This window comes from Nelumbo nucifera, chromosome 1, assembly GCF_055504915.1.
Source record: "Nelumbo nucifera cultivar China Antique chromosome 1, China Antique-T2T, whole genome shotgun sequence".
NCBI classification, from domain to species: Eukaryota; Viridiplantae; Streptophyta; class Magnoliopsida; order Proteales; family Nelumbonaceae; genus Nelumbo; species Nelumbo nucifera.
In genome coordinates, this window is record NC_142649.1 from 119,389,596 (window position 1) to 119,406,677 (window position 17,082).

The window sequence follows — 17,082 nt, forward strand, 5'->3', positions numbered from 1 at the left end:
GGCACTGACTGGTTTGGTCACACCCCAATAAACAGAATTTCTCAAAACCCGAAGAAAATTGGTTAATCGGCCGATTTAACCAAAAAATCAAAGAACCAGTTTCAGTTTGATGAAACCGCCCAGTGGAATTTTAAAATGTTGTTAACAAGATTTAAACCCAAATTTTACCACTAATCCACCTCTTTACTTTTGCCAATTTATGAATGTTTATTATACATATTAGAATATTATATATAGTTTTTATATGACTTATATATATGTATGTATATGTATATGCTACATCATCATGGAACCTCTAACCCATGAACCTTTCCCTTCTTCGATTCTATGCCTAGTCTAGTTATCTGAACATTGATTAACCCTTAATAATATAAAGTAAATAGCTGAAACCTCCCCTAAAGTTTGGTAATTGGAATCACCCATAGTTGCAATATATATATATATATATATATATATATATATATACATATACGTATATGTATATGCCACATCATCACAGCCGAACCTCTAACCTATGAACCTTTCCCTTCTTCGATTCTATGCCCAGTCTAGTTATCTGAACATTGATTAACCCTTAATAATATAAAGTAAATAGCTGAAACCTCCCCTAAAGTTTGGTAATTGGAATCACCCATAGTTGCAAGTAGCAATGTTTTAAAAACCGACCTAGAGACCGAACCGCTTTAGCATCTGGGTCATGGGCCACTAGTTCAACCAGCAAAGTCAAATAGTTCAGACCATGCCATGTCAACGCATAAATGTATTAAGTATATATGTGTGTGTATGTATATTTATATATGTGTATATATATATATTAGCAATAAATAATGTATAAATATGTTTTAGATATGTTATATGTATTATTTTATATTTAATTTATGTTTTTTAATTCAGTTTTAAATTTTTTATTTATAAAAATATTAAAAATTACAATTTGAGGTAAAAAAAGTATTTTTTTTTGCGAAAATAGCGAGGCAAGGCATCTACGGCCCTTGGGACGCATAGATCTCAAAAAGTTACCCAAAATAAAAAAAAAATCACCCCAATTGGACATTGAAGTGCAAAGTTATGGCTTCTGAAAGTTTTGCATGCGTGCAACCCACAACCCGATCACCAAGTTGAACCGATCAATGGTCGAATCGACTGGATCAAACAGTTCTTGACCAAGTCAATGGTTTTGCACCGTCCAATGGTCTTGACTGAATTGGACCTAGAATTCTGGTTGGTAATGGTTTCAAATGGTTCGACTGATCGGGTCAATGGCAAGTTGAAAATATTGGCAAATAGATCCCCTTTGTTAGAAACTTCTAACAAGAGACACAAAAATACCCAAAATACCTATGCAGTTACAATTAAGGCTAATTTTTACAAAAAACAATACACATTTTATGAATAACAAAAAAAAGAGAGTTTAAAGTCGTAGATTTACCTTTAAGCCATTAGTATGAAGGATAAATTTAAAAAATAAATCAATTTTAGAAAAGAGATTAAAAGATTTAGGATAACAATAAATACAAAGAGAAAAATTGGAAAATAAATATTTTGTCAAAAGTAATTACATGAATATTTTGTAATAAAGGGTGTCTACTTATTACTTTCTGGGGAGATGATTACATTTACCAAACTGGGTTGGGGTGGGGAATCAAAATTTTATTAAAACCATTAAAAAAACTGGAAGTGGGACGTAAAGGCCTTACCCTGCAATTCTGCAAAATCCATAACAAGGTGCATGTCAGCTCATGTGTATGCTTAACAACCCACAATCCACAATACCATTAATAATTTTTATACAAGGAAACTATAAATCAAAAATCCAATATCATGAAAAAAAGGGCTTCACCAGCATAGAATTCTTCGTTCAAAGATTTGTAAGCGAAATCGGATTCAGTCAGTGCAAAGTCCGTTCAAACAGCTATCATAGCCTTGCATTGAAAATATCTCCCTCATAAAATGTTCCCAATGCAAAATTGTAAAGTCTGTTCAAACAGTGTTCAAACAGGCCTTACACTGATTGAAGCCGATCTCTTTGCAAGCATCAGCAACGTTACCTTCATGAAGTTATGTTGAAAAGGGACATTCATTTGGGTTACCAACTTATAAATCCTGTCAGTCGATTTTGAGGATAAACCATAGAGGATCAATCTCGCAGATGAGAGAAGCACTTTTTGTAACAGTTTGACAATTAAACCTGCTAATGAGCAAAACAGCTAACATTTAAGATGACCAAGATTTCTGCTAAGATATTTGTGCCAATCCCTTAAAAAGTATGACAAAACAAGAATCATGTGTCCAAAATCGTCTCTAAGAATGCCACATCCTCCACTAATACCGGGATTATCTTTTGTAATTTTTATCAATACATAGGCAGTTTACTATTTTACTAGATAAAAAATAGGGTCAATTACAAAGACCCCTTTTACTATGGGGTCTGTAACAAAGACACCCTGTATTATGACTATGAGATAAAGACCCTTCTTGACCATTAAGTCAGATAACGAAATGCATTAAGTTATTAAAATACCCTACTAAATTTTTTCTCTTTAAATCTATTTAACCCCGCCTGTATCAGTGCCCAACCCAGAAAACCCAGTTCTAAAATTACAGTTCAACCTCTTTTCAGCAGCCCCAGAAACAGAAGCAAGAAAGAGGTGCTGATCTTTGCTGCTGGCAGCCTCCTCCTTGACGTAAGTGGGAATTGGGATTTGGCCCGACTCAATTGCATCTACATCCTCGACCAAAACCTCGTAGTGTTTCTTCAGTTCAGCTACAGTCTTACTTGGAACCATGGAAGCAATCTTCTCCCATCGGTCTTTTGAGTCATCAGTAGTCCAGTGCATCGCAATTGCAGTCTCGAACGCCTTTTCCTCCTCTCTGCTCCATCCTCCTACACTAGCCATGTTCATTCGTCTAGTATTGTTCCAATCAAGCTTAGTCTATACCAAACAACGACGATGATAGATTAATTACAAGAATGCAGTTTCTTTCGCTAGCATGGTTATTTGGCTATATTGGGACTCAGGAAAGGAAGAATAAAGCAAGGTGTGAAGGATAGCTGGATAGGGAGATTGGTATCAATGGAGGTAAAGTTTTTAAGGGCCACTTGGAAATTGAATGGATGGATAGTTGTCATGTTTAGACAATACATATATATATTCTCTCTCTCTCTCATGACTCTTTTTTCACTTACATAGACATAGTAATCATGGAATGTGTAAAGGGGTGACTGGTAAGGAGAAGATGAGAGCCAGAGAATCTTTCCAACAATCCAACTACTGCCCGTCACTTAGAGTTACAGCCATGAGCCAATCAGCCAAAAACTTTTATAAATTTTTGAATGTTTGGCTCCTCCTTTCACAGTCACAAATCAGAGATGGGTTAGTATCATAATGAACTCAGATATGGTTGTTGTTGTAACTCTATATAATCATCAGATGAACTATAATTTTGGAGCAGTTAGTACAGGGTTGGCATTGGACCCAACTCAAGCTGCTTCCGGTGTCGATGTTCACCCAGAAATTTTGTTTTGGTGTGTCTAGTCCGATTTTTCTCCATCTGCAAGGAACAGAAAACAGAGGAAGTCTCAAAGAAAAAAGGGGAGGAGAGAAAGGGGAAGGGGAAGAAGAGAGATAGGGGGAGAGAGAGGGAGAGAGGGAGGACTTCAACAGAAGTCTATTGCCACTGCTGTTCGTGTATCGTGAGGTCGAGGAAGATGAACAGTATTTTTCTTCCAATTGTTCAAATAATTATTATAAGGGTAATATGGGGATTAAAAAATATTATAACAGCGGACTTCAATGGAAGGCTAACAGAAGGGGGTCTTTGTCTCACGGTCATAGTATAGGGGGGTCTTTATCGCAAAACAAAATATAGGGGGTCTTTGTCATAGACCTCATAATACAGGGGTGGTCTTTGTAATTTTGAAGTCCTAATTAAGTTGTTATTATCATAGGTAATGATAGATACCAACTAAAATCCTGTCTAATCAGTTCAGACCCAAATCCAATTGTCCAATTAATGTTTGGTTCAGTTTGGGTCTATCTTAGTTCATGATACCGAATTAATCCTAATCCACTTAACTTAAGCCCAGCTAAAAGCATAAATGGCTAGATAATAATAATAATTATAATAATAATAATAATAATTATAATAATAATAAAAAGAATAAGAAGAATAAGAATAAATTTATTAAAGTGCTCTAATAATTTAGGAAATTGACTTACTTTATTACTGTTTATGTATCATCTTAAATTACCTTCAAGTTTAATGACAATTGATATCATCTTTAAATGCTAATAGAAAAAAAAAAATTGTCAAATTTTTCTTTCACTATTCTTTAAAGTTTCAAAATATATAAAACCAAACTGATGAAAATTATTTATTCGTTGGTCGATTCAATTTTGTAGATTCTCCCTTTAGGTCCATTGCCAACCACCATCACTGCCAAGGCGACCACCAATACCATATCCAAGATGCCGCAAATCAAGCTTAGGACCACCCTAATCAGGGGTAGAGCCAGGGGGTGGCAGAGGGGAGCTATGGCCCCCCTATGCTTTCAAAATTCCCTTTAAATTTATTTAAGTTTCACTTATATTTTAGTCCATTTACTCATGTTTCCTAAGGTTTAACACCCCCTATCTATATTTTCTAGGTTTTGACCCTTCTTAATAAAAAATCTTAACTTCGCCCCTGACCCCAATGACTTCCACTAGGTTGAGTACTGTGTGCTAGAGCCATCAGAGATTCCGGAGAAGATGGCCGGTTATGGAGATGTAGAGGCACATAAGAAGATCTGGCAGGATGTGAAGTGCTACCAACACCACTACTAGCAAAAGAAACAGCAATTGGCTTCTCAGCCGAAAATTCGGCAACATCAACCCACGAAGTTGGCATATCTGAAAAAATAAATACTTTACGAAGATTTGGCTGGAATGTCACTCCTTTCAGCCTTCTCCACGATTACTGCTGGTATTCTATCAACATACTTCTCTCTTATACGAGCAGCTTCCGCCTGCCTCCTCTCCGGTGGATGCAAGCTTTAAATTGAAGGAGCTTTTGGTTATGGCAAGACTGTTAGTGCGATTCTTCTCGAGACGAAGACCAATACAGGAAGGAAGGATTGGCGTCCAATTTTAGGATTTGAAATGGAGGAGAAAAATGATGTGAGAAAAGAGAAATCTCGGCTTAATTGTCTGCTGAAGAAGCTGTACATAGCAGTGACTTCGAGCTATCACCGAAGTGACATGGACGAGCTAACCAGGTTTCTAATGTGACAGAAAGTTAATAGTGAAGGAGGTTTTAGACCATTATTGGAAAACTTAAGGATATGTTAAGATAATATATAAATAGTAAGGATTGAGTTAATCAATTTACGAATTTGCCCCAACAACATAAATAATAATAATAATAATAATAATGTCTATACCAATAATTGCTTTTTCTTCAGGTCCTGAACATACAATAATAGTTGCTTTTGCTTTTGCTTTTATACATTTATTTTCCTCTTCCCCACCCGTTCTCTCCCCTCTTGTACATTCATTTGCATGTGATACTCTAATAACAACAATAACGTAGTCATGAATTAAGTCTTATTAGGAAATTTTGGAATGGATAATTTGATAAACTAAATTAGGTTTAATTTGTGATTGGCATTTTGATTGGAATATCAATTCGGTAAAACCTTTAGGTTAGCTTTTATTGACTGAGAAACAAAATTGAGTTTTCTTTGTGATTAAGGCTGCGTTTTACTTGTAAATGCATGTAATTGTAAAAAGGCTGGGTATAAATTTTGGTGTCCTCTTGCTTCAGATTTGATTATGTCTTATTTGCTTTTGAGAAGTAAAATGAAGTGACCTAAAGGGAATAGAAGTAGGAGAAGGGTTATGTATTTAAGAATGAGGTAGGACATTAGATGACATCATTCTCATTGTACCTCTAATTAGAAGTGTAAATCAGGTCGTGTTGGGCCGACATGATATGGGCCACGTGTGTTTCCCTCTCTTTAGGATACTTTGGGGGGTTGGCTGGCATGGCTCACGACCCAAGCCCATGCGGGCTTGTTTCGCGGGTCAGGCTGGTCTACAGGCCAAGCCTTGGGCCAAACTGGCTGTGGACCGAGCCAAGCCATGAGAGGTATATTTAAAAAAAATAAAAAATAATAAAAATTTTAAATTAAATTAACAAATTAGACAAAAAATAAAAAAGTCTTAAAATTTTATTTATATGAATTTTGATATATATAAAATTGTTTATATATGCAATAATAAAATGAAATATTATAATAAAATTAAAAATAAAATGTTATATCAGCACAACCCGCATAGTTGTGTTGTGCGATATCAGCCCATTGACCTGAAGCATTGCCCAATAGGCCTGTAAACGGTATTCGGAAATCTGAATTCGAGACTGAGATTCAGTATAATCGAATCAAATTCGAATATACATTGATCCGATCCGATAAATATATATATATATAAAGGTTAAAAAAAGAAAATGAGAAATGAGTTTGAAAATCGAACTCTTTAAGTCTTTTGTTGAACCTTACCTCTCTCTCTCAAGTTTCAAAACCCTAAAACCCTAACCCTCCGTCACTCCTTTCGCCGTTGCCAAACACTGCTCGAGCAACCACCATCAATCCATCACTGGTCACCGCCCCTCATCATCCGAGCAACCACCAGTCCTTTATCGGACATCGTCGTCGCTCATCTAGTCATCTTTCCTCTATCTCTCTTCTCTCAGAGTCTCAGTGAGACCGTGACTCGCTGCCCAAGCAACCACCATCACCGGTGGCAACATCAGTGATAGCGGTTGAGCACCAGTCACCAGCCATAGCTTAAGCTCAAGCTCAAGCTCAACGCCGTCTCCTTTGCCACTACTCAAGCTCAAGCAACCCTCAACCGTCCAGCATCACTGGCCTTGTACTGCAGCCCACGACTATTGCCAGGAACCCACCCCATCACACACTAACACTTGGCCCACCGCCTGTAACCCACGCCTGCCACCATCAATCCCATGCCTCTTTTCTCAAGGTAATTTGATTTTCATAGATTTCATAGATTATAGATTGATTTATTGGTTTATGAGCTAGATTTTTCAGCTCATTTTCACATGCTAAATTTCTAATGAGATAGAATAGATTACAAATTTCTTATAGTGATTTATTGGTTTTTTGGTTTCTAGTTATGAGCTAGATTTTTCAAATTAAATAAGATAGAATAGATTACAGATTTAGGAATTGGTTTATTGATTTTCCTATTCTAATGAGATAGAATTGAATTCTGACAATATTTTAGATAATGATTATTAGTTTATTGGTTTTTGGTTATGACTTATGAACTAGATTTTTCAGCTTAAATGAGATAGAAAAGATAAAATAGATTATAGATTTATGAATTGGTTTATTCATGTAGATAATGGTTATGTTGCAAATTTTTTTGTCCTAATTCCTAAATGACATTGTAAATATTTATTGCTTCTCATTTTTTAGTAATTTTATTTTATGATTATCCATTTATCTTGCTAGTTTTAAACTTCTAATATTTTTTAAACTTTATTTTGTGTAATCTTTATTTAGGTTCCATTTTTACTTTTGAAGAAAATATTAAATGCTTAGATCGGTTAATCCTTCTCAATCTAGCACTGGACCTAATGCCAATAGTGAAAATGGTGAAAATGTGAATAGTCCTAGTGCTGCATTGCCCCATTGGTCTCTAGAAAAAGAAAAAGAACATCTGAAGTGTGGAAGCATTTTGACATAATCTTTAATGCAAAAAATGAGGAAAGGGTTGTTTGTAATTATTGTAAACAAGATTTTAATGCAACAAGCACTAGTGGAACCACTCATCTAGCTAATCATGTCTCAAGATGTCCACAAAGATTACCAAAAGGACAGAGAAAAATTTAACAACAAATGTTGACAATTTCTACAAATGTAAGTGAGTCAACCCGCAGACTAAAGGGATGGAAATATGATCCCATAAAGAGTAGATATGACTTTGCAAGATACCTAATCAAACATAACCAACCATTTAGCATGATAGAGCATGAGTTTTTTTGAGATTTGGGCTACTGGTCTTAATCCCATGTTTAAAATGGTTTGACGCAACACAATTAGGAATGATTGCAAGAAAATCTATGAGGATGAAAAAGAGAATCTTTATGGCATTCTTGATAGGCTTGATTCCAGGGTCAGTCTCATTACTGATATGTGGACATCAGGGCAAAATATTGGATATTGTTGTTTAACTACACATTACATTGGTGATAAATGGCAATTGAGAAAGAAGATTATAGGTTTTTGAACTGTCAAAGAGAAGCATGATGCTGTAAACCTTACTAGAGTCATCAAAGATAGTAAAGTGATGACTTTCATTGTTGATAATGCTTCTGTGAATGATGTTATAATTAGAAACATGAAGGAGTGGCTTTCTGGGCAGGGTAAACTTCTTTTGTTAGGGGAATTGTTTCATGTGTGTTGCACAACACATGTTTTGAACCTCATTGTGCAAGATGGGTTGGATATTGTTAGGCACTTAATGGGAAAAATCAAAGAATCGGTCAATTATCTACAAGCTTCAAGCCAAAGAAATCTGAAATTTGAAATGACAAAAAGTCAATTGAAGATTCATAGTAAAAAGGAGTTGGTTTTGAATTTCCCCACAAGATGGAATACAACCTATGATATGCTCAAAACTGCACTTGAGTATAGGGCTACATTTGCTCGATTGGAACAAATTGATAAAGAATATAATCTTAATCCATCTTTTGAGGAGTGGGATATTGGTCAAGTTGTTTGTGAATGTTTGGAATATTTTTATGAGGCAACTAATACATTTTCAGGGACTACATATCCAACATCCAACTTGTTTTTTCCCGATATTTGTGAGATTCATGTGTAGATTGATGAGTGGCTATTGAGCAAGTATGATTATATTCAAGCAGTGGTTGGGAAAATGTTGGGAAAGTTCAAAAAATATTGGGATGAGGTTAGTTTACCTTTGGAAGTAGCAGTGGTTTTTTATCCAAGATACAAGTTGGCATTTGTGAGGTATAATTTGCATAGGGTTTATGGTTATGTGGGTGAAGATGAAGTGGCAAAAGTGTGTGAATGCCTTTATAACCTTTACTTTCATTATGAAAATTATGATACCTCATTCACTCTTAATGAAGAGAGTAATCCCTTTGAATCATCCATAACAAGTTCAGCTTCGGGTGTGATGCAAGAGAGTAAGAAGAAGTATCTCAAAGGCTTTAAAAAATGGTGCACAAGTAATGAAACAACAACATCAATGTTCTATTACAAAAAATCAAAATTGGACCAATACTTGGAGGAGTCCTTGATTCCAAAAATGCCAAATTTTGATGTGCTAAATTGGTGGTCGATTAATTCTTCTAAGTTCAAAATTCTCTCAAAAATGGCTCATGATGTCCTAACAATTCAAGCAACCACTGCATCAGAGTCAGCAATCAGTATAGGTGGTAGAGTGTTGGATCCTTATCGGTGTTCATTGCTTCCATAAATAGTGGAGGCTTTGGTTTGTGCACAAGATTGAATTGAAGCACTCCCTAAACCAAAAACGCCATGTAAGTAACTATATTCATATATATTTTTTTGGTATTAAGCTTATCATCTTTTTAAAATAATGTAGTAATCGTATTCTATGTTTCTCTTTGCATGTTTTAGTTTCTTTTGATGAATCACCTGCTTCTTCTATCTCTCCTATTAATAAATCTATTGAAACTCTGATGACTCCATCCTCAAATCCAAGTGGAAGTGAAAGTGCAAGCACAAATTTTGATGGAAATGGTGCTCATGCAAATGGTGCATCCAATTAGCATATGTAAGATGGAAAATAATTTTTATTCTTTTAAATATTTATGAATTGTTATTGATGTTTTCCAAGATTTGGATTAACATGTGGTTTTATATTTTTCTTGCTCGTTCTCTTTTTTTTTTTTGTAGGCTTAAACTTTGGTCATTCCCATGAAGGATAGTTTGGAGCCTTAAAGAATTTAATTGGTCATTTGCAAGAAGGATTGCTCATTAGCTTGAACTTTGGTCATTTTCCTTGGAGAGTTGAAGTCTTGATCTATCTTTTATAGTTTGTCTATGATGGTTGTATGGATAAATTGGTTATTATAAACTATTTGGGACTGATTTTGATATATGCTAGTTAGTTTTTTTTCTTCTTTTTGGTTTTGTTGAGTTGACACTTGGTGTAGCTATGTGAGTCTTTAATTTTGGTAGTTTGATGAATATGGTTTGGATTATAATCTAAAGTAATCAAGCAACTTATGTTTCTCTTTCTCTTTAATTGATTATGGTTGTTGAAGTATTGAATAGTTCATGCTTTGATTAATAAGGGAAGCAATGAACAGGTAATACTTGAGTTTTGACATCTTTATGTTTATTTTTTCAAAAGTATAATTTCAAAGCAATTTTATTAATTAGTTTTAAATTTTGCAGGCTTTTGGTTTGAAGTTGAGCAAAAACAAGTGAGAATCCAATCCAAATGCAGCCTTGGGTGATAGGCAAGTGAAGGAATGGGATGTGTCATCTAACAATCCTACTTCATTCCAGCAATGGAGCTTGCATTGAGGCAAGTAACACTAGGTTATCCCTTTTAATGGCATTTAAGATGCAATCCTTGACATTGAGCTCTTTTTCTCTCCCCCTAAGTTAGACTAGCAAATAATACATATTCTTTAGACAAGGCCAGCCTTTTTGAATATGAAACACATTTTACAGTTATGGTAAGTTCCAACAATTTCTTGTTAGTAGAAAACCAACTTCTTTAGTTATAATCCTGAAGTTTTATTTCCCCCTTTTTCCCTTTTTTTTTTTATTTTGCAGAAGCTCATAAGAAAGTAAGGTTTTGAATATGCTCTTTTATTGGGGGTTCAATGAGTCAAAGAACTACCAATTAGGAAAATTGGAGAGCATAGCCTTGATTAGAGTCAACCTACCCCACCTTTTGAAATATAATTTAGTTCCAAAATGTGGAATTTGATTTGGTTCTTTTTGAATTGATACAGCTATGATACAGCAGAGTATACCAAAAAAAGTTAAAACTATGCCAATCCCAATCAAGGCTGAAATATCTAATGCTACTCTTATGGAAATTTACAAAAATTTCAACTTATCAAGTTTTGAGATAAATTAACTTGTGAGATGTAAAAAATAAAATAAAAAAAGAAACGTGTGGTAATTCCTATTAGAAATGTTGTTGCTCTGCCTCTCATCGTTTATGGCATCCTACTTTGTTTGGTTTCAGAAGCTCGTTGCACAATAAAATCACAATAATTTCTACTGAAACTAAATGGATTCCTACTGAAACTAAATCCCCTACTTGTATATATAGGATGTACCTTGCATAATAAAATCACAACAATTTCCACAAAGTTTTTCATGGTATCAGAGCGGGGGTGCTTCGAGAAGATAAAGAGGAGGGTCTAACAAGGTTGCTGCGGGAAGAAAAAGAGGAGGGTCTGTCGGCAAACGGAAACAGAGCAGTGGCACTACACCCGTAACTTTGCGCTGCACTCCTCTTGGGTGAAGCAAACCCACACCGGATGTAGTCCTTGTGGTCTTGAAAGTGAATCGGTTCGGCCTCTGAAGCGTCTCCGCCGGTTCTATATCGACCCTCCCGGCCGGTTCTATATTGACGCTTCGGATTCAAGCGTGTGACGGCTTCATTCAACGCGAAGAAGTTCTGCGATCGCAGGAGGTACAAGCGGCGCAAGATTGTCATTTTCTTCACCTACTGTGGTGTTGGTTATCAAGGCACACAGAAGAACCCTGGTGCCAAAAACCATCGAAGCCGATCTTAAAGAAGCCCTCTACCTCTCTGGTGCTATTTCCGAGCCCGACCGCGGCAATCCCAAAACTTAACGAGAGCATCGTCGCCACACCTGAGAACAGGAAGTGTTTACCTAGTCCTGGGTACCGAACGAGTCAAACCAAGCGAGAGTGGCCGCACAACTGACACAGGGGAATCTGTTTCTTGAGATCGAAGACTTGGACGAGTCCAAACTCGCCTACCGCGGCCAAGAGCCTTCCGTCGATAGATTTTCCACCATGACCGGTGGAGAAGAAGACAGCAGAAAAGGTGTAGGGAAGGGCATGGCCATCTTCTCGCCATACTACTTGCACCCGTCTGACAACCCTGGAATGATCATCTCACCTATCCAATTGAAAGGTGAGAACTATGAGGAATGGGCGAGATCTATGAGGAACGCCCTCAGAGCAAAGAGAAAGCTCGGGTTCATTGACGGAAAGTTGGGTAAACCAACAGATGATTCGACCGATATCGAAGATTGGTGGATGGTGAATTCAATGATGGTTGCATGGATTTTCAATACAATCGAACCAACCTTGCGAACTACTATATCATATACGGAGAGTGTGAAAGACTTGTGGGAGGATCTGCGACAGAGATTTTCTGTCGGGAATGGACCGCGAGTCCATCAATTGAAGGCTGATTTGGTTGCTTGTAAACAACAGAGACAAGCAGTGATGGCTTACTACGGGAAGCTGAAGGTCATGTGGGACGAGCTGGCAGAATATGATCCAGTACCCGCATGTCGCTGTAGCGGTTGCAACTGCAAAATTGCGACTATACTTGAAAAGAAGCGAGAAGAAGAGAGGGTACATCAGTTCTTGATGGGCCTTGACGATGCAACTTATGGCACCGTGCGTTCGACTATTTTGAGCATAGAGTTGTTGTCGAATTTGAACCGTGTCTATGCAATGGTCATTCAAGAGGAAAGGCATCAAAGTATAGCCAAGAGCAAAGAAGAACGAAGTGATGTTGTGGGTTTTGCGGTACATGCTGGTGCAAAAGCAGCTGCTACACGTACAAAGGATAAAAGCGTGATCTGTACACACTGTGGAAAATCCGGACATGAAGCAAAGGACTATTTCCAGGTGATTGGATATCTAGAATGGTGGGGAGATAGACCATGCTCAACCAGGAAAGGAGCAGGCCGCGGGCGAAGTGGTTCGGGCGGACGAGGACGAGGAAACAAGGCAAGAGCAAACGCTGCCCAAGCAGCGGGAAGTGAGACTGGAGGACAAAAAGTTGGAACTACAAATGATCATGACCGCAGCGGGTTTCCGGGACTGAGTGGTGATCAATGGACAACCCTTCTCAATATTCTGAATTCACATAAATCTGGTGAAAAACTTTCCGGTAAGAAAAATTCTACTGATTGGATAATTGATTTTGGGGCATCGCACCATATGACTGGAGAAATTAATTTATTGATTGAAGTTCGAAATATTACACCGTGTCCGATGGAACTTCCTAATGGGAAGCAAACTACCGCAGTGAAGGAAGGGACTTTGCATTTGGGTGGAAATATTTATTTACATCATGTGCTTTTCGTACTAAGAATGAACTGCACCCTTATTTCTATAGCTAAATTATTGCAAGAGATAAATTGTATTGTCACTTTTACTGACAAGCTGTGCGTGATACAAGACCAAACTTCGAAGACTCTGATTGGAGCAGGTGAGCAATGTGATGGGGTCTATTAGTTTAGAGGAGCAGCACCGGTTCGGGCAAATAGAACAAGTGGAATGAGTGAATGGGAGTTGTGGCATCGCAGATTAGGGCATCCGTCTAAACAGATATTATCTTCTCTTCCTAAGGTAGATAAATTAAACAGTAGACCTGAAAGTGATAAGCCATGTGATGTTTGTTATAGAGCAAAACAAACTAGGGAAGTTTTTCCTGAAAGTAAACATAAAGCTGATGATTGTTTTTCTCTAATTCATTGAGATACATGGGGTGCTTATAAAGTACCTGCTTCTTGTGGTGCCGTTTACTTTCTAACCATTGTTGATGATTATTCTCGTGCTGTGTGGGTTTACTTATTACTTGAAAAAAGTGAAGTAGCACATATTGTTGAGAATTTTTGTGCCATGGCAGAACGCCAATTTGGCAAGTAAGTCAGAACTGTTTGAATTGATAATGGAACATAGTTTAAAAGCCTGAAGTCGTACTTTGAGACTCATGGCATTCTGCACCAAACTTCCTGTGTTGGAACGCCCCAATAGAATGGTCAAGTGGAGACATAGGCATATTTTGAATGTTGCAAGAGCATTGAGGTTTCAAGCAGGTTTGCCTATTCGTTTTTGGGGAGAGTGTGTCTTGATCGTTGTATACTTGATAAATTGGACACCTTCTTCCGTACTTGACGGGAAGATTCTGTATGAGGTACTGTTCGGAACGATACCTTGATACGAGCAAATAAGTGTTTGGCTGTCTCTGCTATGCCCGTTGGAGCCCTCGAGATAAGGATAAGTTTGGAGCGAGGAGTAGGAAATATGTTTTTGTAGGCTATCCCTACGGGAAGAAAGGTTGGCATGTATATGATGTTGAGAGCGGTGAATATTTTGTCTCTCGCAATGTAGTCTTCCATGAAAATATATTTCCATATGCGGTGATTTAGAAGTACCTCTTGAAGACAACCCTGGTCCGACAATTGCGGTTGTAGTTGATGATGATGTTGTTCACAACCATAGAGGAAATAAAGACAGGGGGAGTGACGAAGAGGATATCTGTGCGAATGATAGGGAGAGCTTTCAAAATACTAATAGAAGAGAGGAGGAGCAAGGCAATGGAGGGGATGTGCAGGAAATGGAAGCTAATGGCGGTGATGACAGAATTAGTGTGGATCCAGCACCACAAACAGCACCAGAAGAGCAACTTGGCAGGGGACATTGACATCGCACGCCGTCTGTTTTGTTAAAGCCCTATGTAACCTACACTGCTCGATGTCTGAAAGACCCCATTCACACTCAAGCCAACTCTGAATTAAAGTCCTTAGGTACGACTCCTTATCCCATAGCAAATTATGTGACATGTACTAACTTCTCTGTTAGACATCAAGCTTTCTTAGCTGCAGTCACTGCAGGAGCCGAGCCTACCAGTTTTTCTGAGGCAGTAAAAAGTGAGAAATGGAGAGAAGCTATGAGGAAGGAAATCCAGGCTCTAGAGGATAATGGTACATGAACATTGGAATCTCTACCTCCCGGGAAAAAGGCCATAAGGAGTAAATGGGTCTATAAGGTCAAATATAATTCAGATGGGACGATTGAACGGTATAAGACATGCCTAGTTATCCTTGGGAATAGACAGGTTGAAGGATTATATTACAATGAGACTTTTGCTCTGTCCACAAAGTTTTTCAAAAAGTAAATATAAAGAAATAAATCATAGATAGTAGAGTTGATAATCAAACAATATTTTTGTATTGGTGTTGATAATCAAACAGCATATGTATTCCTTAACAGGCATTACTTGTTAGTATGGCTTCGATTGATGAGGTTTTTAAGATTTGTGTAAATTAAACCATAACTTGCAGATGTAAAAAATAAAAAAGAAAGGTATTGTCAAGTTATGAGATAAATTAACTTGCTCACAAAATGGTTTCGGGCTGCCAAAATTTTAGAGATGTTGCTAGGTAATACCTAGCTCAAATACATGTGGTAATTCCTATTAGAAATCAGTTCGATTGCAGCCTTAAGTGTGACACTCTTCAGCTGTTGCAATGATTAAAAAGAAAAAAAAAAACAGTTTTTGGATTTAGTGCTTTCTTCAGACATGATCATTATCAAGTCTGGTGTTCAAGTCTTAGTTTATACTTTATAGGTTAATCATTAAGCCAAGCCCTTGCTTCTAATTTACAATTTGGGGTGGTTTTTAGTCTCAGAATTCAATCTATTTGTCTTCTTTGGCTTGTTTTAATTAGTGAGAATAAAGAAAAGCAAGTAAAAGAAATTCATATATATATACATGCAAAATAAAATGCAAACTTTCTTTTTTGGGGGACATATGATTGGCACCTCCTCAGATCATTTGATAGAAATAATGAAATAGCTGTTGCGTTAACTAAAATAGTTTAGTATTTTGTCCTTATCAAACTTGTCTAAATAGTAGATAAGTAGTCTCAACTCTAAATATTTTTCCTTTTATCCATCAGGGATGAAGGATCCATGTTTTGTTGTTTGGCTATTGGGTTGTTTGTGAGTTTGCCTAGGTACATTCATTTAACTCCTTATTTTCTAACTTTTATTCTATAGTCTAAGTTGTTTTTGTGGAATGTGATTAAGTATTTAATCAATAAATGTTCAAATATATTATTTTTTAGTCAGTTTGATTATAATATTACTTTTAGAGTGCTTTTATTGGGGGTTCAATTGCAATTTGCAGTTAAATTTCAAAATTTGTCTATTGTAAAACAATTAATCTAATCGAATTTGAATCTATTCGAATTTATATTTGAAAAGTCAATCGGTCGAATTCGAATCAAATCGAGTATTCGATTTAATGATCAAAATTGAATTTACATGGATATATTTGATATTCGTCGGATATTGAATCGAATTTAGATATTAGTATTTATAATCAATTTCAAATTCAAATCTAGTCTGATTCGATTCGAATTCGATCCATTTACTGCCCGATTTACACCACTAAAGGCAAGAGAGACAAATTCTATCAGGTGGGAATGCAAAATCATAATAACAAAGTGGCTCAATAAAAGCTGAAGCTCGGCCTAAGCTATGCATATGTAAGGGGAAGCACTCCTAAATAGCCTTATAAGTTTAAAAAATAAATAAATAATGATAGTAGTTACTACAATAATGGCACTTTTTGTATGATGATATTTTTTTACAAATTTTGTCTTGGTGATTAGAGTTGGAATGTTCTATATTTTAACTTCAGAAAGGATTCTATCCTTTTCAAAATGGTTTAAATTTAACATGCGTTCTGTAGGCATGTTTCTTATTAGTGAACTTGTTTTCATTTATTATGCTTATGCCCCTTGGAAAAAGGCAATTCCCGTAGCTAAGGAAACCTTTTATGAATAAAAGATTAAGTGATTTTGTATTATTACAATACCAATAGATTGAAAAAAAGATCATCATCATTATCACCTAATCTTGTCTCAAAATGTGGTCAATTACATGAATCACGTTTCCCCATTCCGTTCCATCCAGGGGCCGTTTCATTCATAGAAATAAGGGTTTAGAATTGAAATCTCAATGGTCTTTCTAATTCCAACCAATTTTGGTTG

At 36.5% G+C, this 17,082-nt stretch overlaps 2 protein-coding genes and 1 pseudogene across 2 annotated transcripts; 2 read left to right on the top strand and 1 right to left on the bottom strand.

Annotated features, from left to right (window-relative positions):
* Window positions 1–2,546: 2,546 nt before the first annotated feature.
* LOC109114970 (protein RADIALIS-like 4 pseudogene) lies at window positions 2,547–2,897 on the bottom strand (annotated as a pseudogene).
* A 5,460-nt stretch (window positions 2,898–8,357) lies between these two features.
* LOC104601897 (zinc finger BED domain-containing protein RICESLEEPER 2-like) lies at window positions 8,358–9,831 on the top strand. Its single transcript, XM_088897520.1, has 3 exons — window positions 8,358–8,783; window positions 8,895–9,465; window positions 9,680–9,831. Exons 1-3 carry the CDS (start codon window positions 8,358–8,360, stop codon window positions 9,829–9,831), a joined length of 1,149 nt encoding a protein of 382 aa, XP_088753646.1.
* Window positions 9,832–12,073: 2,242 nt separating this feature from the next.
* LOC148803746 (uncharacterized) lies at window positions 12,074–14,726 on the top strand. The gene is made up of 4 exons (XM_088897526.1): window positions 12,074–13,508; window positions 13,779–13,944; window positions 13,997–14,118; window positions 14,452–14,726. The coding sequence occupies exons 1-4, from the start codon at window positions 12,074–12,076 to the stop codon at window positions 14,724–14,726; spliced, it is 1,998 nt and encodes a 665-aa protein (XP_088753652.1).
* Window positions 14,727–17,082: the final 2,356 nt, after the last annotated feature.

Excerpts from the sequence above, each read along its gene's own strand:
- LOC104601897 (XM_088897520.1), top strand. The coding sequence starts at position 8,358 with ATGACTTTCATTGTTGATAATGCTTCTGTGAATGATGTTATAATTAGA. Across the intron at positions 8,784-8,894 it reads AGGAGTGGGATATTGGTCAA|ATTGATGAGTGGCTATTGAG; the intron begins GTTGTTTGTGAA and ends ATTCATGTGTAG. Across the intron at positions 9,466-9,679 it reads TGCATCAGAGTCAGCAATCA|TTTCTTTTGATGAATCACCT; the intron begins GTATAGGTGGTA and ends TGCATGTTTTAG.
- LOC148803746 (XM_088897526.1), top strand. The coding sequence starts at position 12,074 with ATGACCGGTGGAGAAGAAGACAGCAGAAAAGGTGTAGGGAAGGGCATG. Across the intron at positions 13,509-13,778 it reads GAAGACTCTGATTGGAGCAG|ATACATGGGGTGCTTATAAA; the intron begins GTGAGCAATGTG and ends TAATTCATTGAG. Across the intron at positions 14,119-14,451 it reads AGCATTGAGGTTTCAAGCAG|AAGTACCTCTTGAAGACAAC; the intron begins GTTTGCCTATTC and ends GCGGTGATTTAG.